This window comes from Callorhinchus milii, unplaced genomic scaffold (assembly GCF_018977255.1).
Source record: "Callorhinchus milii isolate IMCB2004 unplaced genomic scaffold, IMCB_Cmil_1.0 Scaffold5, whole genome shotgun sequence".
Lineage (NCBI taxonomy): Eukaryota > Metazoa > Chordata > Chondrichthyes > Chimaeriformes > Callorhinchidae > Callorhinchus > Callorhinchus milii.
Genome location: NW_024704746.1, coordinates 56178442 through 56204235, shown reverse-complemented (window position 1 = coordinate 56204235; position 25794 = coordinate 56178442). Strand labels below are relative to the sequence as shown.

At 40.8% G+C, this 25794-nt stretch overlaps 1 protein-coding gene across 1 annotated transcript in view; it reads right to left on the bottom strand.

The window, feature by feature from the left end:
• Positions 1–25794, bottom strand: part of kif21a (kinesin family member 21A) — a 101385-nt gene that overhangs the window by 12821 nt on the left and 62770 nt on the right. The window contains exons 21-27 of the mRNA XM_042334817.1: positions 21785–21886; positions 21161–21326; positions 16518–16538; positions 10201–10258; positions 9304–9358; positions 5850–6073; positions 1721–1840 (exon numbers count right to left, since the gene is read on the bottom strand). Of these exons, the coding sequence (XP_042190751.1) occupies positions 1721–1840; positions 5850–6073; positions 9304–9358; positions 10201–10258; positions 16518–16538; positions 21161–21326; positions 21785–21886 (746 nt within the window). The remainder of the gene's footprint in view (positions 1–1720; positions 1841–5849; positions 6074–9303; positions 9359–10200; positions 10259–16517; positions 16539–21160; positions 21327–21784; positions 21887–25794) is intronic.

The window sequence follows — 25794 nt, the reverse complement described above, 5'->3', positions numbered from 1 at the left end:
CACCTCCCACTCTCCCCCCCACCCCACCACGTTCCACCCTGCTCTAGACAACAACCATTTAAGTACCCTTGCCCATTAATCCTACAAGATTTGAATTTAAGACTTTTCCAGAATAATATGTTCTCTTAAAATGGGCTTTTAGGCTAAGGCTAGCTACAATTCCTGGCCTCTGACAACCTCATTCATACAGTTAAGCCTCACTAGTGGCAAGCAGAATCCAAACCTGTGCTACAATGGGACCACAACTGCTGGTTTCACTGTGTGCATGCACACAACTGCTCTGCTTACTTTCAAAGCACAACAGGCTCTTGCATTAAAATGATTGACTTTCACATTGCTGGATCACTGTCAACACACTTCCTCCATGATATGCAATGCTCAGGAAGGGATTTCATTGGTGACTGTATGAACAACAACACCAACAACTTGGATTTATATAGCGCCCTCCACGCCAGAAAGCATCTCAGAGCGCTTTACAGTAATGGATCCCAGGACCGAGACAGGGGGAAGGGGAGGAAGGTGACCAAAGGCGCAGTTGAAAAGAAAGGTCTTCAGCAGAGCCCTGAAAACAAGAAGGGAGGGAGCTAGGTGAAGGGAGTGAGGAAGGGAGTTCCAGACCCTCGGGGCATAGTGGCTGAAGGTACGGCCGTTATGACACGAAAGTTGCTTATTTTAGCTTCCCAGCAAAAAAATGGCAAATTTCTGGATGTCTCAAGTTACCTCCCATGTCTCTGCCTCCTATATCAATTTGCGACAGCAACCATTTCTTGACCCAGAAGTTGGCCTTTAATGTGGGGGCAGATCCACACAGAAACAGTATTATAATGTTACAACCAAATCAGTACTACCAATTAAGTATATTATAATTATAATAGAGCCAAAATATGACAACTTATGCAGCTTTCATCATTATAAGTTTGCTAGTGGGTAAACTAAGATTTTTTAAAAAAATACTGAAGGTGTGAAGCTAAAATATCGTCTTATACATACAATATTCATGCCACAATGGAATGTATGCGCCAAATTTGCTTGGACTCTTATTTTCCTTGGCAGCAAGTTTTTTATCTCCAAAATGAAAAGGCATGGCTATGTGGCATATCATGATTATGTTCTGCATATTGTATGATATCAAGCTGGTGACGTAATAACTTTATACGCTTTACCACTGCTCGAGGCCTTTGAAACTACAATAACTTGCATTGATATTGTGCCTTTCATACAGGGCAACGTCTCGGAGTGAAACTTTGGCTCAACCTAAACAGAAGCAGAAAAAAAGGACTTGGGGAATAAAACACAAACCACCAAGTTTCCAAATATAAAATTTGCAACTCAAATTAAAGCTTCTGAAGTGGCATCACCTCTGCTAATTTTCTATCTGACTGGGTAATGCAGCACTTCCAAACTATTCCAGATGTAATTGTATTGATACAAAACGTGTTCATGCTATCTGAAATAAACTTAAAATCAAATAAAGATTAATGCAGTACTTAAACTGCAGAGTAACTGATGTTTTCCCAATTATCACATTTACATTAGTCACATGGTTACCAGAATGTTGCCACAGTGAATAGACCACTAATACACTTTTGTGGTAAGAAAAGGTAAAATAAGAACATGCTAGAAAAATTAACAATTAAAGCTAGGAAACATCTGAATATAACATTAACTAAGTGAATACACTGAAGTATAGATTCTTGATTGTGAAAGAAATGTTTCTTACAGTTTTGGTTCTTTAATTTTCAATTTTTCTCCTGTCAGTGGCCCTCTATCATATATCTTCCTTCTGGATAATGGTGAAGGGTCAGGGATTTTCTTTTCTGCTATGGAAGGAGGTCTGGACCTAAAATAAAAATTCTTCTAATAAACAAACATATTTCAGGATGCCTAAAAATGGTAGCTGCATTTTAATAACAAACTAGGGGCCAAATTCCTGAAATAAACATGGAATTTAACAGAACTGGATGCTGCTTCAACTAAAATCAAATTTAATTCAGCTATGCTATCCATAAACATTATTTTACAAAGACAAAAATATGTACATTTGAGATTAACAAAGTACTTAAAACTGTAAGGCTCCTTTACATTTAAGTGCATTTGCCAACCATCTGCCTTCTGAATTTGTGCTTATATTTTCATATCAATGTTTTTGTGAACGATGATTTTGTTTACCTGTGTTTTGATTCCAAGACAAATTGCATGTGTTGATCTTCCAGGATTAGTGTGTATTTCCAAACATGCATTCTATAAATCAGCTTTGTAAAGACGTTGAAATACTATCTGTTATAATCCCATCACCATCATTTTCTACTCTCAAACAGTAGTTGAAGTTCATGTTCTAAAGCAGATTGTTGAAGGCCATGTATTAATGAATTTCCCTCCCTTGGCCACAAAGCTGATAAAAATAGTGTCCCTTTTTCATGCCTATCCTTCTGCAAGTTTCACCGTAAAACATGCACTTAGCGCCACCAAATCTAAGCAACATGCAATCAAATATTTAGTAAGAAAGTAATGTTACTTCATACAGACCAAAAGCTGATATCCAACAATGTTACAGCACAATGGATATTAATTATTTGCAATTAATTTTTGCAGTGCAGTGCAAATGATACAATACAAATTTATATTTATATAGTGCTTTACACGTCAGTAGAACATCCCAAAGGATATATATATATATTGCATCATAAAATAAACCCCTTTTAAAAAATGTTTTTACGAAACATTGTAAAATAAATTTTACAATTTAAATTTACGGGACAGGACAGAGCAAAACGTTGGGACAACTTTCCTTACTCCACACACACCCACACACCACTGTTGACCTAGCAGTAATTAGGAACCTGGTTGTTAGTTGATTGGCGGATCGCTTTTCCGGGCGGGAGTATAATCCCTTCAACAATAATAATAATTTGGTAACTTTAATCCACGACTGTTTGTGCGACACTGCTGTGCGCATTGGCTAACAGGTTTCACCAATAAATCGTACAGTCACTACACTTTACAGTGTATCCTGTGAAGCACTTTGAGACGTCTCGAAGATGTAATAAAGCGCTATATCAAATGCAAGAATTATTATTATTGATTTAAGCTTCATCTGCTACATCAAATATTTGTTTGTGAAAATATACAAGAATGTTTACCAGTGTTTTCTAGAACCTTTGCTCAACTAACATCTCTCTTTGAAAACCTTTGAAAGCCTTTTCAGTTGTCTATGCATTTGTAACTAAAGAATAAACATGAAAATAAATCTCTTAATTTTTTGAATCCTCTTATAACAGAGACAAATAAATTCAATGTCTCATCAATGTACTGAACTCAAATCCTTACTATCACAATGTCCTTAACTTCATCACAATATTATACTGCCTGAAATATAAGATCGAATTCTACAGAATTTAGAGTGAGAAAGCCCCAAAGAGGTTGAGATTCGCTAAGAAGATTGAAATGTGAAAACATTTCTCATCTGAAATATGCAGACACATAAAATGGCATTAAATGGATTAATTCCAAATGAATCCTTCCAAGTAAAAGGCTATGGGCCATAGCACACATAAAATATATTTTGATTCTCTAGTAGTTACAAATAGTTATGTCAATAATAATACTTCTTGCATTTGATATTGCGCTTTTCACGTCTTCTAGACGCCTCAAAGCGCTTCACAGAATATACTGTAAAGTGAATTGACTGTATACTTGGGTAAATCGTGGCAGCCAATCGTGCACAGCAGTGTCCCACAGTCGTGAATAATTTTTTTTTGAGGGATCATCATCCCCAGAAAAACGAATCGCCAATCGACTAACAACCAAGTTCCTACTTATTGCTAGGTGAACAGAGGCGTGTGTTGTAAGAAAACTTGCCCAACATTTCGCCCTGCCGGGAATAGAACGCAAATTCTCACTTGCGAGTTGAGTACTCTAATCACTGAGCTACAGGACTCCACAATAAGTGCAAAACAGAAATAAAACTTGCTATTTGCTATTTTGTGATGGTCAGGGTCCTGGTGTGACATTTATCCTAGTCCTAAATAATAAGACACAGCAAAATTTACACTTAATGTTAAAAAACCCACAAAATTAATTTACTTCACCAGGAAAAATAAAGAAGCTGTCTATAATCTGGATTGTAGGAACCTAAGAATGGAAGAACAAAGGAATCTGGGGATTCAGTTTCACGAATCTCTAAAAGTAGTTGCACAGGTAGATAATGATATAAAAAGACCAACGGGGTTTGGACTTTACATCCAGAGGGATAGAATATAAAAGCGAGGAGATGCTGATGAATTTATACAAAACCTCGGTTAGACCACAATTGGAGTCTTGTATCCAATTCTAGTCTGCACATAATAGGAAGGATATAGCATAAACGGAAAGAGTACAGTATAGGTTTATGAGGATGATACCAGGGCTGGCAGGTTACTGCTATCAGGATAGATTGGATAGGTTTGGGCCTTTTTTCACTTGAAATGTTTAAGGAGGAACCTAATAGAAATGTTTAAAATTATAAAAGGAAACATAAATCAGCTGCTTCCACCATTTGGAGAGTCCATAACCAGAGACAGAAATATAAGGCAGCAACTAGGGGATCTAAAAGAGAAATTAGGAACCACTTCACACTGAGAGGAGTGAGTTTGTGGAACTCGCTGCCTGAAGCGGTGATTGAATCAGATAATGTAGATATATTCGAGAGGAAGCTAGACCTTTACATGAGGGAGAAGGGAATAGAAGTAAATGGGAACAAGAAAGGAGTTGGTGGGGACTGTGTAGCGTGTAAATGTTATTTGGGCAGAGTGGCCTGTTTCCATGCTGTACATTCTTTGTAAATGGAAAACAATTCATTGAGAGCAGGGACTAGCTAAGTTCCACAGAACTCTTTTCTAGCCCTGTTGATCAAGCTATATAATATATATGTGTGTGTATATATATATATACATAGAGAGAGAGAGAGCACTCGATCAAGCTATATGTTTGAGGCTAGATTTCAAATATTGGGTCCACTTTTGAACACTGTATTTCAAACAACACTGAAGGACAAAAGAGTTCACATGAGAGAGCCAAAATGTTTGAGGATCTGAATTATTAGAACTCAACTACCTTTCATTAGAGAAACAATGAATGACATGGTACAGGTCTTTAAAATGTTCAGAATCAGATAATGGAGTTAGACTCCAAGTATAAAGCCAGAGGACAAAAGTTTAAAACTATTAAAATTCACATTAGCCATATTTTTTTCTTATGTAGCAAATAGTATGTGTGTGTGTGTGTGTACAAACTCTCAGATGAATTATTAATTCTTCCCAAATCAGATGGCAGAATATCTGGTTAGGAACACAACTGTAAATTATACAGATTGGTGCAAGCTAAAATTATTTAAATTCAGGAAGAATTTGAGAAGGGGGCAAAAATAGGCTGAATAATGGAGATATGGAGATGGACAAATGCAGTGCAGTTTTGCTATTAACCTTTGTAGATCTGATGTATTTGCATTGAATTGTCCCTTACAAAGTTAGATTGTGCAATTTCTTTACATCTTTCACAAAAATAGGAAAATGAATGAAGAATCCATATCATCATACAATTACCATATATCAGTTAATATGCTAAAAGTGAAATACTTAAGGATCCTCTTCAACCAAGTTTTTAAATATAATTTATTGTATACTCAAACTTTCTGTGCGTTGTATAATTATTTTCTTTTGTAAATAACAGCATGGAAACTATGCAAAAGACTCACCTATGCTAAATACATTCATGACAAGTTTCTAATAAGGAATTAAAAAGAAAAAGCCTGAGGAAACCAATGTAGCAACATGCAACAAGCAGAGGTATTAGTAGGAGGCAGCCAGACTTACATGCTACTGCCCAATCTAAGAGGTAAGCCAGATGGTGATGCCATAATTTCCCTAGCTGAAGCAGTGTCACTCTGCATAGTTACAGTGTCCTTTTCATTCTCTTGCACCTCGGCAACAGGCGGAAGTGACACAGGCATGGCAAGATCTCCTGCAACAGTATCTGAGGCAGAATCACTGCTATCGGCATAAAGTAATTCCATTCTTGTAGTTGTTCTCCGTCGTGCCTGTACAATAATTTGCAGAAACAAATGAGATGGAGATGTACGTAGAATTACATTGCATAGAATACACAGTACAGAAACAGGCCATTTGCCCAACTGGTCTATGCCGGTGTTTATGCTCCATAGGAGCCTCCTCCTTCTCTTCCTCAACTAAGCCTTCAAGCATAACCTTCCATTCCTTTCTCCCTCATGTACTTACCTAGCTTCCCTTTAAATGCATCTATACTATTAGCCACAATTACTCCTTGTGATAGCAAGTTCAACATTCCCACCACTCTCTGGGTAAATAAGTTTCTTCTGACTTCCCTATTTGATTTATTAGTGACTATTTTATAATTATGGCCCCTAGTTTTGGGTTCCCCCACAAGTGGAAGTGGATTTGGGAGCAGAGTCAGGAGAGCGCAGGGCGGAGCTGAGGCCTAGCAGCGGGTATTAAAGCCCAGTGAGGTGAGAGGGTCGCAGATTTACAAAAGTGATGTTGGCGTGACGTCACAATTAAAAAATGTCCTGGCCGCCCGTCAGTGCCATCCCAGCCACGACCACATAGCCTGAGGGCTGATGCCGTCCCGTGATCGCTCGCTCCCGGTCTCTGCCTGCGCGTTCTGGCTGCCGCCCCGACCCGAGCCTCCCCCTCCACTCTAAATGTTTCTCCTCCCACTCCCCTCTATCCGCTACTCCCCCTCTATCCTTCTCTCCCACCGCCCTCCCAGGCCTCTCTCTCCTCGACCCCATCACCACTTCCCTCTGCTCCAGCCTGGGCATCCTCCGCCGGGCCCTCGTGGCTCCAGGCGTTGGCTGTCCCAGAGCAGCAACCCCAAGTGTCCAATTATTCACTCCCTCTGCATAAACCACCTCCTTAAGGCAAACACAACATCCCCCTCCCTCATATGTACCCTCCCCAACTCTCCACTCACACCACACCCACAGCCGTCTCTCCTGTACACCCTAAAATCCTCTCCGCATCACTCTCTCCTCCCCCCCCCCCACCCCCTCCAGCAAACCCACCCGCATTTCCCTCCAAAATGTCTGTTCCCTCTCAAACAAAGCCCTCACCATCCATGACCTCATCCTGGATGAGCACCTTGACATTCTTGGGCTCACCGAAACCTGGCTCTCCCCCAATGACCCCGTCCCCCTAGTGGAAGCCTCCCCTCCAGGCTACTCCTTCTACCTCCACCCCCCACCCATCCAAAACCAACATGGTGGCGGGGTTGCCCTCATCTCCAAAGCCTCCCTTGGTCTTTCCCCCTACTCCTTTGGTTGCTTTCCCTCTTTTGAGCACCTCACCCTCTTCCACTCCTCTCTCTCACTGAAAATCCTTCTGGTCTACCGCCCCCCTAAGCCCCCTGGCTCCTTCCTCTCTGACATCTCTACTCTCCTCTCTTCCCTGTTCCTCTGCTCCAAACACCTGCTCATAATGGGCGATTTCAACCTTTTCCTAAACTCCCCTTGCACCATTTCTTCTGACTTCACTGCCCACCTCTCCTGCCTAAGCCTCACCCTTCACATTAATTCATCCTATCCCTCTGGCCTTCCACCCGCAGAGATCCTGAAGCAGCCGTCCAAGCTGCTCCACGGTCGCCTCTCCTCCACCTTCAACTTTCTTGTCCCCCTGAAATCCAGTACCATTTCCAAACCCACCCGATCCCCCTGGTATAACAGTCATCTCCGCTCCCTAAAAACCCAAACCTGGCTGCTCGAGCGCAGATGGCAGAAAACTGTTCACCACCAACTGTGGCTCAAGCATCTCCACAGTTCCTTGATACGTGCAAAAACGGCCTTCTCACTTTTTAAATATAGGTATAACATTAGCTATCCTCCCTTAGTTTGGTTAGTTTATCGATTATCTCACCCTTTTTATCTCAAATCTATTTATATCATTTTTGATCTCCTTCTACTGTCATGTCCACCTGATCCTTCTCCCTGGTAAATACTGAGGCAAAGTAATTATTCAATATTTCTGCCATTTCGCTATCGCTACCTGTGAGCATATCTTGTCATTCCTTAGTGGCTCTATTCCTATTTTGATTTTTCTATTGTTATTTATTCCAGGCAGAGGGCGAAACCTTGGGCAAGTTTCCTTACTCCACACGCCTAATAATAATCCCTCCAAAAAAACAAAACAATAATAAATTGGTCATTTTCAATCTACGACTGTTTGTGGGACATTGCTGTGCGCAATTGGCTGCCGCGTTCGCCCACAAATATACAGTCAATTCACTTTACAGTGTGTTCTGTGAAGCGCTTTGGGACGTCCTCCCGACGTGAAAAGCGCTATATCAAATGCAAGGATTATTATTATTATTATTATGTGTGTAGAATATTTGACTATTTCTTTTTATATTCCTTGATAATTTAATAGTTCCTCTTTGCCTTCCAAATGTTTTTTTTGACTTCTTTCCTAACCTCTTCGTATTCTTTTTTGTCATGTTCTCCCTTGTTGTTTATGTACTTAGTGAATGCCTCGTTCTCAGTCTCAACTTTGCCCTTACGTCTTTATTCATCCATGGTGTCTCATTATTGTTTAGCTTTATCTCGCTTTTTAATCGGAATTTATTTCTCCTCGACTCCATTGATCACCATTTTAAATGTTTCCCACTGCTGCTCTATCTCTTTGTTTGCCAATATTGTTTTCCAGTTTATTTTCCCAAGTTCCATTCTCATCCCCTGAAAATCAGCTTTTTTTCCGATCTATTACCCTGGTCTTTGTCATTAGTCTTTGTCATTGATCTTTCGCTGTTGCATGTAGAATGCAACAGGGAAAGTAAATTTTCAGCAGAGCATGCGTAATATTGATATTTAATATTGTTGATTAAACAAGGCATTAAAATAGCTAACAATATAGCAATGAGGATAACTCCCAACAAGCAGTAGCTTTCAGCCAAATTAACACTGTCAATTTAATTCAGCCATCTATTTGCCAGGTCAGGCAACGTGTGAACAGTTACAATCCTGCTTCACCAATACCATTTAGAAGTTTCACTATTTTCGAGGTGATGTCAGAATATCAGCAATCAGAGCAATAAGAATTTTACACATTTAGGAAACATTATCCAGATGTATTCGGATGACCTAGATCAGAGATGGAACAACTTGGGCCACATGCAGAAATCATTACACATGTGTAAAATAGACACGCAGGTTGCATTGGCCATGGTCATTCGTGACATAAATGAACAATTTCTAACTTAAATGTCTATCCTACCAAGGTATAAGAAAATAAAATATGATACCTTATCCTTTGGTTTGATATCACCAGTTAACTTCATAAGATCAGATGTCAGTGAGCTAACAATACAGGAGAAAAACATCAAATTATACAGAGGACCAGAAAAATTGAATGCAGTAATTCAACAATATAATTCTGAAAGACTATTACCCCAAATTTAATTTGAACAAATCTAGTCTGAAAAATAATCTATCAGTAGTATTTCAGATATCACATCTGATAAGACACCATTTTCAAAACAGCAATTAATAAAGAACAAGATCCATATTTTTGCATAAAATCAGATGTTGCCAGGATTCAGGAGCATACTATGATGTTGTACGAATTCACAAAAGTTAGATAGTTTATATATGCATTCTTTGAATATGGCTTGACTTCCTTACATAAATGAAATAGGCCATAATCTAAACCGAAGAAAAAATAGTGATTTGGTTACCAATCTTGATTTTATTTTAAGGGAAACATCAGTTCTGTCTCTTCGTATCATGACAAGTATAACTTTGGTCTACAAAGTTCCCTTTTATGAAAAGATGTAGAAGCAGAGATGGACGTAGTACAGTTAAAATCATCAATTAAAAAAAATTCCAGGCACACTGGGAAAAAGGAAGTTTTATATGTTGAGGTTTAATTATTTTCAAAGCATGAGGAAGATTATGCCCAAGTTGCAAAACACACGATTTTTCCTAATTTATTCTACATTCTACACACAGTCACTATTCTTTACAGTATACCCTGTGAAGCGATTTGAGATGTCTTGAAGACGTGATATATCAAGTGCAAGGATTATTATCATACACACATACGCAGAAGTTAAAATCCACCAAACATTTTACAAAGATACAAAGACACATTAATTGACACAAAATAGATTCCATTGTTGCAGCTTGGTACAGCATCCTACCTGCCTTCTCCTCCAGGACTAGTTACAGTTTCTTCTTCGCTGCTTTCCTCTCCATTTTCTACAAATTAGTACAGAACACAAATGTTATCACTATCATGTGCATCATAGCTAAAAGACTATTATACAGATTTCAGATGACCATGAATAGATAATACAGTATTAAATATCTAGGCCATTTGTTTCATCACGCAACATTTGCTAAAATATCTAGAGATCAATTGTTACTTGGAAGACATTAAAGTGCTGTTTGTTTCAAGAACAAATTAGACATACTTCTGCTAGAAAATAATATCTTGGGATACAGTATATAGTTTGGGACATGACACGTCAAGCGACTGGTGGAAGGCAAACTAGATGGACCTTGGTCTTCTTTCGCCTAGCAAATTCTTATGTTCTTAGATTAAGCCATAATAGCAAAATATACCTTAAAGCTAAGATTAGATTATAAACAACATGAATGTTCACTTATTTATATCAAGTGAACATTTTCCATTTGTAGTCAAGTTTTCAGCTGGCAGCTGCTAGCAGCATGGATGCCAACCATCAGTTCACATCCTTGTTATGTGTTACTATCATTAAATCCATCTGTTTAAACACATCAATGTTTCAAGTCTCTTTTGAAACTTGTAGCCGAGTGCCGGGAAATGTTTTAAACTTATTGGATTTTACATCAGACTTGCTGTTTGCACCAAGTTGTTCATATCAATATCACCTAGATATAATGCTGGGTCATTTTCCAGAAGTAAGACAGGAAAAGAAACTTGTACATACAAAACAGATGATCAGGAGATGAATTAGAGAATTAATTTTGTTCGGTGCAGGTTTGGTGCTTGGATTGGTACATAGATTATGTCACTCGTTGAATACAATTATACTAACTGGAGTTGCACACATTTAATTTATACCCCTGAACTTTACTAATCTCTTAACTTCTATACATAGGTCCTGAAAACACTTTTATGCAAGTTTATTTCGAGTGAATGCCAACCATGTCAGTTTTCCAAATAAACCTATTTATTTAATAGATTTCAAATTAAAAATGAAGTAGAATTTGATAAATACACAGAATTAAACTTCAGACGTGGCAGACTGAATGTTGCATCAAAACAACAAGCTAATGGTTAGTAAGGGTTGCTGTAATTTTTGTTTCAATGTGGTTCATTTCATTAAAATGCTTCTGATAAATCAGTAGATAGACTGGAGTCCAAATAGCTAAAAATATAAATTGGAATGTTTTCAAGAACATTTACAAGGAAATGTATCGTGCTACACAATTTCCCTGTTTGGATGGATTAATGAGAGTCAAATCTATTAATTTAAGTAAATTTGTTCAGAAACTAGTTATGCAATGTTGAAAAGTTATTACAATTATTTGCTGGAAAATACATTTTACACGTTTGTTGTATTTTATTAATTGGATACTTTAGGGGGACTTTAGACCTACTGAAATTTTTTTTATTTAAGAACATAAGAACATAAGAATTAGGAGCAGGAGTAGGCCATTCGGCCCTTCGTGCCTGCTCCGCCATTCAATAAGATTATGGCTGATCTTCTCACCTAATTCTGATTACCTGCCCTTCCCCATATCCCCTAATCCCTCTATTTTTCAAGAATCTATCAATCCCAGCCTTGAAAATGTTCAAGGACTGAGCATCTACAGCCTTCTGGGGTAGTGAATTCCATAAATTCACTACCCTCTGAGTGAAGAAATGTTTCCTCAACTCTGTTCTAAGAGGCTGACCCTTAATTTTAAGACTGTGACCCCTGGTTATAGATTCTCCTACCAGGGGATACAGACCGTCAGTGTCTACTTTATCCAGCCCTTTAAGAATCTTATAAGTTTCAATAAGATCCCCCCTAATTCTTCTGTACTCTAGAGAATACAGCCCTACATGTTTTATTTACATGTTTACATGTTTTATTTATATGGTCTTTTTACTTTTTCTCATCTTTTATGAAGGATTTGTAAATCTGGAAAGAGAATATGCTGCCACATTTGGAGTTCATAATAAAAATGGAAGGGAATTGATTACAAAAATATTAACTAAGAGGAAAGAGCTGGGAAATTAGGTTATTGGGGATAGCTCCAGAAGGCTAAATGATCTACTGTGCTTTAAAAAATAGCAATGCTCTTATAAATTACCTTCACTAATGCAAGTAAATAAGCTGTTTTACTGCTTAATAGAGAATCATTTGTATCCTCACATAGCAGTCACACAAGTACATAATCAGTCCCTATTTGCAGGAAAAAATAATAATCCTTGCATTTGATATTGCACATTACACTGTTAAAACATGTGAAGTATCTGTAGGCAAACAAGCAGCGATGTCCCACAAAGAACCAATTTATCTGGAAGATTTTTGGCTAAGACACTGGGAGAAATTCCCTTCTCTTTTTGAATAGTATCATGTGATCTTTAAATCAGAATAGACATTGGTTTGTCTCCTCCAAAGGACGACACCTCTTACAATGCAGCACAGAACCAGCACTGCGTTGGAGCTTTAGCCTGGACCAAGGTGGTACAACCTCTTGGTTGCCCTATTTGAGAAACACCTGCGGGCCACATAAGCAATATTTTTGTGTTTCCTTTCCAGAAACCTAACATTTACACAGCATCCTTTTCATGTCGGAAGGACCTCAAAGCGCTACACAGTGCTGGGCGTGGGAGCCAAGATGGGGAGGGGAAAAAATGACAAAGTCATGAATGACCACTGTTATGGCCAAGGGAAGCTACGATCATCTTTCCTGAAAAGTGAACCACAAAACGCTGCCCTCACTTCTCACTGGTTTCTCTCTCTCCCCTCTCCATCTAGCTCTCTCACTCTCAATCACTCTTTCTCTCCCTCTATCAATTAATCACTCTCTCTCCCCCCTCCCACTTCTCTCTCCGCCCTTCCCACTTCTCTCTCCACCCCTCCCACTCTCCGCCCCCCCCCCACTCTCTCACACACTCCCCCTCCCCCTTCTCCCACACTCCCTCTCCCTTCACACTCTCTTCCCCCCTCTCACACTCTCTCCACCCTCCCTTACTCTTTCCGTCCCCTTTCCCACTATCTCCATCCTCCATCACCCCTCACCCTCCACAGACTCTCTCCCCCCCAGCCCCCCCACCCCACCCAGCTGTGCGGAATGGCTCACTATCTGGCAGTGACAGGAGTCGGTGATGGATAGATACCTGTTTACTTTCCCCTCAGCTTGAGAGGGGCTTACTGACACACTGCAGCGCATTGAGCTTCGAGAGTGGAAATAAAGCTGCCCTTTAATGCTGCATATCAGTTAGTCCCTCTTGAGCTGAGGGGAAGGCAAGTCAGTCTCCTTACCAACCTTGTCCTCCCAACCGCCAGCTCCTGTTGATGCTATGTGAGGGTGGGAGCGGGCGGTCTGAAATTGGAAATGGTTCATGGCCTGGATGAAATCAACCCCTGGGCTGGATGCAGCCATAGGCCACCAGTTGGATTACCCTGCCTAGACAACCAGCTCCAATTCTTGACATAGGGCTTAAAATGTCTCCCGGTCCCCACTTGCCCTATCCCCTTACTCCTTTCCCCTCCTTTGAGCACCTTACCCTTTATCACCGCTCCAACCTTTCCCTCAAAATTTTCTTTATCTATCACCCCCAAGCCCCCCACCATCTTTCTCCCCAATGTCTACAACCTCTATCTTCCCTCTCTCTGCTCTGAGCGCCTCATCATCCTAGACGACCTCAACCATCACCCCCTCCTGCTCTATCTCTGCTGACTTTTGCTCCCTCAACCATTCCCTCCACTTCCACTCCGCCACACACGTCCACCGTCACGGCCTCGGACCTCACCATCATCGACAAAGCCATGTCGGACCTTCATCTCCCTTAACTCCAAAATCCCTCTCCTCACCGCCATCAAACCCACCTCCATCTTCTACTGCCCCTGGAAAACCTCTTAGTGACATCATTCACAGACATGAGGTCAACTTCCACATGTATGCGGTTGACACCCAATTTTATCTCTGTGCCTCCAGCCTCAACTCCAAGACCACCGGTGTCCTGACAGAATGTCTGTCAGACATCAAGTCCTGGATGAGAGCTAACTTTCTACAGTTGACCGAGGCTCTCCTGATTGGCTCCCGTCAGCGCCTCCACACCTCAGGAGTCAATTGACGGGCGGGCCTTCAGTCACTCTGCCCCCATCCTCTGGAACTCAATCCCACAGTCCCTCCGCCTTGCCTCTCCTTTGCCTCCTTCAAGACCCATCTCAAGACCCTCCTCTTCGACCGTGCCTTCGATCACCCTCCTCCCCACCCACCCTCCTCAATCTTGACCCCCGGCTCGGGTCCGAAACACTGATTGTCCAGCGCCTTAGGACGTTCTCCCGACTGGAAAAGTGCTTTTCAAATGTAATTTTGTTGTTGGTGTTGAAACCATAATCTTTTGTTTTTGAGCTGAGAGTTTGACCAACTGAGCCAGGCTGACAGACGTGACAAAATGTCTAGTTCTGGAATCACATTTGTTTTGAGTAAGAGAAAATACCAGTTAAAGGTACAGGTAAAAATACACAAACCAGCATGAAAGTTCTAAGAATTTCATGTCAGAGAGTCCTTAATGTTAACTGAAATCTTGACCCATATCCATACCAGCGCCTTGCAATGAAATGTTTAGTTCATTTTTAAGAAAATGCTGCAAGTAACACTAGACACGCGGTGCAGCAATTTGGGAAATCTTGATTACGTCACAAACAGCTGCATGTCTAAATGACCGATTTTTACTATCAAAACAATTGACATGCAGTTATCAACTTTAAACTCTGACATTATAAATCTGCAATATTTTGGAAAAGCTGTTACTCATACGTATATAAAACTGGAACGATGTCTGGAAGAATGAATATCAAACACTTTAGAAATCCATAAATATGCTATATTCTAGCTTGCAAGATGCCTCTGACAATAATTGAAAACATATTGATATAAATCTCATATTTTTGATAGAATGCATCTCTTAGAAGTTTGAAGAAATCTCATGAGAGCCATGGATATAAAATTTGGCAATAGAGATTCTTCAGAAGAGTGAAATGCACTCATCCAAATGCAAGGATTATATTATATTCTAGCAAGATATTCTGCAGGTATTATTAGAACATAGCTGCTTCCTAAACACTTTGTATTCAAATCAAATGTACGTTCTCATTACCCTAGATCAATGTGGTCCAACAGAAGGCACATGGGTTGACAGCGATGATTTTATGCGGCCCGCGACCATTTGCCCCATTCCAACTTCCATTATTTCCCTCCCTCCCTGGTGAACGTACTCCCAGGGCAGCGGCAGGAGCCAGCGGTATGTCAGGAAGGCAAGCGCGTCTCTTACCAACCGCGTCCTTAGCAATCAACTGCCAACTCCTGCCACCTCAGACAGTGACCCGCGCTTGGGAGAGAGATTGGGGGAGAAGGGTGGGAGAGAAAGGGGGGGGGAGAGAAAGGGGGGCAGACAGGGAGGGGAGGCGGTGGGGGGGGAGAGAGAGAGATAGAGGCAGGGAGAGGGAGGCAAGGAGAGAGAGGTGGGGAGAGAGAAAAGGGGGAGAGGAGGAGAGAGAGAGGGATGGGGGGGTAGAGAGAGGGGCGAGAGAAAGCAGTCAATCACTCCCTCCCCTCCTCCCCCTCTCCCCCCCACCCCTTCGCTCTCTCACCCCCTTCTCTCTCCCAAGCTCAGGTCACTATCTGAGGTGGCAGGAGTTGGCGGGTGGTTGCTAAGGATGTGGTTGGTAATAGACACGCTTGCCTTCCTGACAGACCACAGTAAAGGGTCTCCACGCTGCATCCTCCCCAACCACCAGCTCCTGCCGCTGCCCTGAGAGGACATTCACCAGGGAGGGAGGGAGCGGGTTGGAATGTTGGAAATGGTCTCTGGCCGGATGTGGCCCACAGGCTGCCAACTGGTCCACGCTGGAATGCGTCCGAAAAGGGAATGCGGTCTGCGGCAGCCAAAAGTTCGGACCACCCTGCCCTAGGTCATAATTATTAAAAAAAAATTATGGCCCAGTAAGAAGACAAAGAGTCCAGGTCTATTGGGTTTTCAGATGGATATACTCATATAGTATTTGAGGAGCAAATTGAATTACATTTTCCAATATCTGTCAGTTGTTAACATGTACAAGTTTTTCAATGATTCAAGTGATGAAAATATGATGGTAAGTCTGGAAGGATGAAGATCTACATTGAGATCCCACAAAATGCTACATGCAAACTTTACACACTTGCAGATGTTAGGAAAGATGCAGCGAGGTTAGCATACAAGCATGTTTAGTAACCATGCAGTTATGCAATTGAGTAGCCACAATATACTCACCCAAATGTATGCTACCTAGTTCTGTGTAAATAATAGCAACCAGGAAACAAAAAAGCAACAAACCAATCAAAAGGAATCCACTATAGAAAACACATCTGACCTACAGAATGTTAACAGCAACTCCAACTATGAACCAGTTTGGAAGAAAACTGGAAGAAATTCCAAACCACATTTATAGTATTCAAGTTCTTAAAGTATTGATTCCTAAGCCTTTTTTTAAACAAAAAAAACACTCATTACTTGAGTAAGCTGTTTTCCAAATTAGAGTCACCGTATACATAAGCATTTTTAAGGAAAACCTATGTACTGTTGGTTGTGATACTATAGTGTACATGCACTTCTGAGATCTGTCCCAAATCCAGGCTTCAACTGCTAAGCTGAATATTTCCCTACCACCAGCAGCACACTTTATTAATTAAAAGCATCTTTTTTGTTTCATAGGAGGACAAAATGGGGGTTGAGAAGATACTCATTGGAAACCCATCTCTACAACTAAATCTGGACAGTAGCTAAAAATAGGCTTAGGTCAGGATCGCAAATAGACTTAACATTGTGCTTTTGCTTTGTTTGTCAAATGTTCCCCTATGATCATTTCTTAAACGAAAATGGAGTAATGGATATTTTAAAAAGATTTAGGAACAAGACATCTGCTTGCCTTCTCAGCTGGGAATATGGGTTGAAAGATCCTGAACCTGAACAAAATTTCAGAGAAGAAATTGCCAGAGGTTTAGTGCAATTGTGCCAAATTCCTTTTGCACCGAGTTTGAAATGAGTTGAGATGATAATTTATTTGACTCATAAAGGGATCAGAGGGTGACTCTGGACTTTGGAAAGCTGAGATCATTCTGGAGTTTACTGCCATATTTTTCACAGCATGATTCTTCATTTGTTTGCATGTTTGTATTTCTGTACATGTTGAAGAACAGCACATGTAAGGCTCACCAAGTGTGGGATTATAAGCATAAACTCATGTCTCATGACTGATTGGCACAGCATGCACCAAAGGTTTCTGCCGCTACACCATCCTAAAGACTGATACATTCACTTAATATAATTGTATCAAAGACAATTAAAAAATGGATAGAATGCTGCCAAGATGTAGCTATAGTATAAATCACATACACAAGTAATTTAAGTTTATTATGCAGAAGCATTTATGAACAAGCACCAAGGGTTTTGCCTAATTATAATTGCTTGGGAAAGAAAAAATCCAACTGCCCAATGATGGATTATATTTATAATAAAACTCCTCCTTTTCTCTACTTTGGTCCCATCTTTTAGAGCTCTATTATAATACAGGGCAGGAGGGTAGGCAACCAACTCAAAGAATTCCATTAGACACATTAAAAGATGCATCAGAATGCCTAACTTTCCTCTTCTACCTTAAAAAGCATTTCAAACTTTGTTGGTTAATTAAAATGTCCCAACTGAAATCTGCAATCAGCACAAGTCCACGCTACCAACAGTGCTTGTACTTAACTAAATCCAAAAGGATCTGACTTGATGGGAGTTTGATTGCATGAGTGACAACTACCCAAATTGTGGAACTAATATTCATATTGTAAATCAACTTGCCACTCAGTCCACTAGGAATAATTATACAGGGTGGTCAAATGCTCCAGATAAAAGTTACATCTACTGGATATAAAGTCCCAAGTGAAATATTACAGAGGTTTTCACAAAACAATAAATGGTAAAAATGAATAAAATGTTCTTCAAGCACAAGATTGACTATATTTGAGACTGCAAATTTATTAAAAATATGTAATATTCTCTACATAAAATTAATCTGGCCTATTTTTATTCCAATTCAAAAGCATACCTGTGTGTAAAATGTGAAGGAACAATTTACATTAAAAATGTATCATCTTTATATCAGTAATTGTTTTGGGCAGGTTAAAAAAAAACCTGTCCACTTCTTGAGAGTTCATAGAACATGTTTACCACAGTTTTCTTTCAATTTACTTGAATATGAATATATGCGATTTGTGGAGTATGCTGTGTAAAACAAAAACAAGAGGTATAATGACAGAAACATTATAATTCAGAGGCAGAATAAGAACCATCCATATTACCATCCATTATGCAGTTTTCTACACAAAATAAATCTCACTCCCTTAACAACTGGGGAAGGTTTTTTTCTTAAAATGGTTGGTTACTAATTAAAATTTCTGGGAATGCAGTGGTACATTAAATTCCAAACCGTAAGCTTGATGTCAGAAGACATTACTGTATAAGAAGCATTAAACAAGCTTTTTTCAAAAGCAAAATGGTATTTGGGCATACTTATTTGCCTAAACAATCAATATGTTCTTCTGAAGCATGCTTCACATTTTCCATATCCATACCAGCGCCCTGGGACATCCTCCCGACGTGAAAGGTGCTATACAAATGTAATTTTGTATTTTTTGTAACCCAAAACCAGGAAGTTGACCTGGTTGCTTCAAAGACACAAAACTTCAATTATCTGGCTTCCAAGTGGTCAAAAAATAACCTTGTCTGCATTCATAGAAGGTTTTTAGCTCCAAAACAGACTTGTGAAATTACAGGAAGAAAGTGTTTATAGATGAAAAACAAAATAAATATGAAATATAAAATCAGGGAGATAAATTTAATTCTAGCATTTGGAATCTGTTGGGTGGGGGAGGGAGGGGGGGAACTTAAAGGTAAAAGCATAATTGTTAACTAATTACATAGCTGATTTTTTATGTTAAAATGTACAATTAGTACATTGAGTTTCCTTTAACAAAGAGAAATGGGTAGGATATATACCAATGTTTCTTCCATAATGGAAGAAACATCTAATCAACAGGACTCAAGTTACAGTCTTGTCCAATTACAAAATTGGTTTAAAGCATTTTATTCTGTCAATTGACATCTTTGAGAATGAATAGCAAAGAATATACAGTACAAAATCACATTTGTATGGTGCCTTTCACTTCGGGAGGACGTCCCAAGGTGCTGAACAGTCAGGGATTTGGACCCTAGCGGGGGTTTGGTATCAGGGAGGGTGGAGGACAGGGAGGATGCTCGAAGGCGTCTTGAGACTTGCCTTGAAGGAGGCAAGAGATGGTGCAAGGCGAAGGAAATGTAAGATGGAGTTCCAAAGGGTGGGGGCAGAGAGGCTGAATGCCCGACTGCTGATGGTGGGACAGGACGGATGGGGGATGTGGAGCAGGTCCGAGCCTGCTGAGCGGACAGGATGATATGGGATTAGCAGGTCACACAGGTAGGGGAGGTGCAAGGCTGTGGAGGGTCTTGAAGGTGAGGACGAGGATTTTGGGTTCTATCCTCTGGGGGATGGGAAGCCAGCGGAGCCAGACAAGGATGGAGTTGATGGAGCCACGGAGCCTGGTGAGGGAGAGGACATGGGCTGCAGAGTTCTGGATGATCTGCAGCTTGTGGAGAAAAGAGTTGGGAAGGCCGACAAGCAGGGAGTTGGTGTAGTCGAGCCAAGATGTGATGAACGCATGAATGAGGGTTTCGGTGACCTGAGAGGTGAGGCAGTGGCGGAGCCGGGCGATGTTGCGGAGGTGGAGGAAGACGGAGCGGATCATGGATGGATGTGGGGTAATGCTACAATATTTTAAGTTTGGCGAATTACCATGAATATTTGAATTTGCTGCAGTGTTAGTATTTATAGTTGGATGGTTTGCAGCATGCCCATTTTTCTTAAGAGCACATCAATTACTGAAGAAAACATACGATAGCAAGAATGCTCACGCTTTAAGTTATTGCTATGTATAATATGGATGGATGTCAGTTAATATTGTCTTGTTAAAGGACAATATTTTATAAAAGCATATATAAGCACTTAAGCCCAAGTTATGGGCATTCAACAACCAGCTCATTCATATTTTTAAAAAAATTAAAATATAGATTCCAGAAAATTCACCAGATTCAATGCTGAATACTCCTGGATGGTCACGTGAAGATTTAATTTTACAAAATCATATTCTCCTAAAATCCATTCCCAGATTTTGAAAAGAAAGTCTTGTTGGGTGAAAATGACAGTTACTGAAATCACAAATTAGTAATCATGGCACTGACGTAAAGCATGTGCATGTCGATACGCACACACATTAAAATATCCACTTTGGTAAGAGGATTGTAAAACTATGCAAATCCTGCTCTGTAATTGCCCACACGCAGTATATAAATATTAGGGACTTGCCTTCTGCTTACTTGTGAGAAAATACGACATCACTGATATTCTTTCAAAAGTGGTTGAACTCAATTATTCATAGTGTGAGGCTTATCAGCAATAAGTTTCTCTAAAGTACAGCTTGTGGATGCTCTAAAAAGCTAAAAGCATACTTTGAAGAAACCCAGAGGAAGTTATTTTGCAAATTCTGGTATAAATGTCAAAGCATTTTAGGAATTCTAACACACAGCACATTAAAAATTAGGTTATGAAGCTAACCACTTACTTTCTGTTGGCTTATATACAGATTTGAATGGTAGTAGTTTTCAGAAAATTGATTCATAGTGAAATAACCACAAATATTCAACAAATTCATTCAAAAAGCATATATGCATGTAAACATCAACTTTAATGAATTCTACTCCAATTCTATATCATTACAGCAGGCACTGAAACAAAACATGCATCCCAGGTATGAAAATATAGGTCACAAAGTTACCTTGCAAAGCATTTCCAAGTAAAGCTTCCAGCTCTGGATTAAATTCCGCTTTCTCTTTCAGCATGTGAAACAGCAGCTGGTTTTGAGTGGCACTGTTTATTTCTATTTGCTTCAGACGACCTTCTAGCATCTTAATCTGAGACTCCTTCTGAGCAGCTTGTAGCCCCTAAAATAAGATCTGCATGTTCTTAAACAGTGTATGGTACTGGCGTTACATCAACATTAATCCTCAAACCATTCTACGTTTGATTCTATACTGATAATTTTCTCACCTCTCTTCTGATTCTACCAGTTTGTAGCCAAATTGAGAGATAATTTTGCATTGGAGGGTTTAAAACTTCTCTGTATTTAACAAAATAAAAATTGCACAGAATTGATAAAAGCAAATCTGTTTTAGTGTGATGACTAATAACCCGTATAGTTTCCTTATGCACAAAGGAGCAAATTCCAATTAATGCAAATAATCAGTTCTACAATACTGTTACTTTATTCAATTCTGAGTGAAAGAAGTTTGAGGTTAAAAATGACATCATATTTGAGTTGTACGAATTGATATGGAGTCTCAAGCAGTGGGAGATGCAGAACAAAGAATATTCAAAAATTTACCAGTTAGGCTCACTTTACCTTATTAATAGCCATTGAGAGGAAATGATCCAGCAAGTAACGAGCTTCTGTCAAAGAGCAGGAAGTAATCACTGCTGAGACATCCACTGTACCCCCCTCCTCCTGCAAGTGAAGACAATTATAATCCTTACATTTGATATAGCGCCTTTATCGTGTCATCGAGACTTCTCAAAGCGCACGGAATATACTGCAAAGTGGTTTGACTGCATATTTTTTGTGCGAACAAGGTCAGAGTAAGTTAAGTACAATTATAGTTCTTTTCTATCACTCTTTTTGGGATGTGAGAAATAGGGGTAATTTTATATGTGAAACATTTGTGTAAATATTTCAGAATAACTACTGTATGTAGCTGTTAAATACTGTGTTTGATTACACAATTTTGACACTCTTCTCAATGGTAGATTTGATTTAACTAATTTGGAAAATCATGAGCATTATTTGGATTCTCCTTAAGGAAAAGGAAAGGAAAAACACAATATGTCTTCAATGGTAACTATGTCTTTCATGGGCACTATGACAATAGAGAGAAGCTGAATTTTGGGGGGGCATCCAGGTACCTGAAATATGTGGAAACCCATCATCATAATTAAGATTATCCAACCAACAAGAGTTCCACCCACATCACCTAATTTGGAAATGCCTGGATCTGGAATCTTCCTGGAGGGTGGCATCCTCCTTATCTAATTCCAGAGAGTATTAGGCACAGGTTGGCATGAGCCAAAGCTTGTGCAACGGAGTATTGCTGGAGTTTAACTCGCAAAAACCACAAAGCTTCCTGCTGCTTGTCCAGCTAGGACAACCCTACCCATGAGGGCTTTGTCTTACAAGGGTAACAGGAGGTAAGTAGGAAGAATCTCTGTTCACAGAAACTGGTCTGCCCCTACAAATCCGGCTGGTGATCAGCCCTGAAATCCATATGGCTCAACAACAACTTGCATTCACAAAAAAAGCAGTCTTATACAGGGAGAGAGAGAGATCCCCCTCCCCACACATATACACAGGGAGAGACACCCCTACACACACACACACACACCCCAGAGGGAGACCCACCCCCCCCACACACACAGGGAGAAACACACACACACACACACACAGGGAGAGAGACATACACACAGACAGGGAGCGAGACACACACACAAGGAGCGAAACACACACACACACAGGGAGCGAGACACACACACACACACACACACACAAGGAGAGAGAGACACGCACACAGGGAGAGAGAGACATACACACAGGGAGAGAGAGACACACACAGGGAGAGAGAGACACACGCAGGGAGAGAGAGACACACGCAGGGAGAGAGAGACACACACAGGGAGAGAGAGACACACACAGGGAGAGAGAGACACACACACAGGGATAGAGAGAGACACACACACAGGGATAGAGAGAGACACACACACACACACAGGGAGAAAGAGACACACACACAGGGAGAGAGAGACACACACACACACAGGGAGAGAGAGAGAGACACACACACACACGGAGAGAGACGATACACACACACACAGGGAGAGAGACGATATATACACATAGGGAGAGAGAGACACACACACACAGGGAGAGAGACACACACACACAGGGAGAGAGACACACACACACAGGGCGAGAGAGAGAGAGAGACACATACACAGGGAGAGAGAGACACATACACACAGGGAGAGAGAGACACCCACACACAGGGAGAGACACACACACAGGGCGATTGACACACACACAGGGCGAGAGACACACACACACAAACAAACACACGAACACACACACACACACACATAGGAAGAGAGAGAGAGACACAGGGAGAGAGAGACACCCGCACATACACGCACATACACACAAACAATTTTCCCTACCACTGATGTCAGACTAACTGATCTATAGTTCCCCATCTTTTCTCTCCCACCCTTCTTAAATAGTGGTGTGACGTTTGCAATCTTCCAATCAATGGAAACCGTTCCAGAATCCAGAGAATTTTGGAAGATCAAAGACAAGTCATCCACTATCTCAGTAGCCACCTCTTTTAAAACCCTAGGATGTAGGCCATCAGGTCCAGGAGATTTATCAGTTTTAAGACCTGACAATTTACCTAAAACCATTTCTTTACTCATATTAATTCCCCCAAGTTGCTCGCTAACATTGTCTTCTTGGTTCCCCTCTATTCTTGGTAAGTTTTCAGTGTCTTCTAAGGTGAAGACAGTAGCAAAGTACTTGTTTAATGACTCTGCCATCTCTTTGTCCCCTACTATAATTCCCCCCGTCTCTGCCTGTAGCGCACCCACATTTACCTTTGACAGCCTCTTCCTCTTTATATATTTATAAAAGCTCTTACAGTCTGTCTTTATGTTCTTCGCTAGTTTGCCCTCATATTCCATTTTCTCCCTCTTAATCACTTTTTGGGTTCTCCTTTGTTGATCCCTAAAGTTCTCCCAATCCTCGGGTTTACTACTCATCTTAGCTGTTTTATAGGCTTCTTCCTTTAACTTTATACTTTCCCTAACTGCTCTAGTTAGCCACGGTTGGGCCACCTTTCCCGTGGCATTCTTATTCCTCAAAGGAATACGTGCTCGCTGGGAATTTTGCACTATCTCCTTTGTCTGCCATTGCTGGTCTACTGTCAAATCCTTAAGTCTAATTTCCCAGTTTATTTTGGCTAAATCCTCTCTCATACCAGCAAAATTGGCTCTACTTAAATTTAAAACCTTTGCTTCGGACTTAACTACCTCTCTCTCTAACTTAATGCTAAATTCCATCATATTATCATATATCACTTTGCCCTAGAGGAGCCTTAATTTCCAGTTTGCTGATCAGCCCTGCTTCATTGCACAAAACAAGGTCTAATATGGCCTGTTCCCTGGTTGGCTCCTCGGCAAACTGATCGAGATAATTATCCCTAATACATTCTATAAACTCTTCCTCTATCATATTTTTCCCAATTTGGTTGTCCCAATCTATGTGCAGATTAAAATCACCCACAATTAATGTTTTTCCTTTACTACATGCTCTGCTAATTTCCTGATTTATACCTTGAGAGATACTGTGACTGCTGTTCGGGGGTCTATAAACTACTCCCACTAGAGTTTTCTGCCCCTTGTTGTTACGTACTTCTACCCATACTGACTCTACTTCCTGCTTCTCTGATTTAAAATCTTTCCTCTCTACTGTTTTTATCCCATCCTTTATTAGCAGGGCCACCCCCCCCCACTCCTCGTTTACCACGTTGCCTGTCTTTCCTATACATCACGTACCCTGGAATATTTAGCTCCCGCCCTTGATCTCCCTGTAACCATGTCTCGGTGATGGCTACTAGATCATACACACACACAAACAGGGAGAGAGAGAGAGACACCCACACATATACGGGGAGAGAGACACACACATACACACACACACACAGGGAGAGAGACACACACACACACAGGGGGAGAGAAACCCACACACACATGGGAGAGACACCCACACACATGCAAGGAGAGACACCCACGCACAGGGAGAGACACACACACAAACACACACAGGGAGACAGAGGGACACACACACACACACACACAAGGAGAGACACACACAGGGGGGGAGAGAGAGACCCACACAGGGGGGGAGAGAGAGACCCACACACACACACACACACACGCGGGGAGAGACACCCACACCCACACACGGGGAGACACACCCACACCCACACACGGGGAGAGAAACCGACACACAGGGAGAGACACACACACAAACGCACACAGGGAGAGAGAGGGACACACACGCACACAGGAAGAAAGAGATACACAGAGAGAGAGAGAGACACACACAGGGAGAGAGAGACACACACACAGGGAGAGAGAGACACACACACAGGGAGAGAAACACACACACGCAGGGAGAGAGAGACACCCACACAGGGAGAGAGAGAGAGACACACACACAGGGAGAAAGAGAGACACACACACACAGGGAGAAAGAGACACACACACACACGCACACACAGGGAGAGAGACACACGCACACAGGGAGAGACA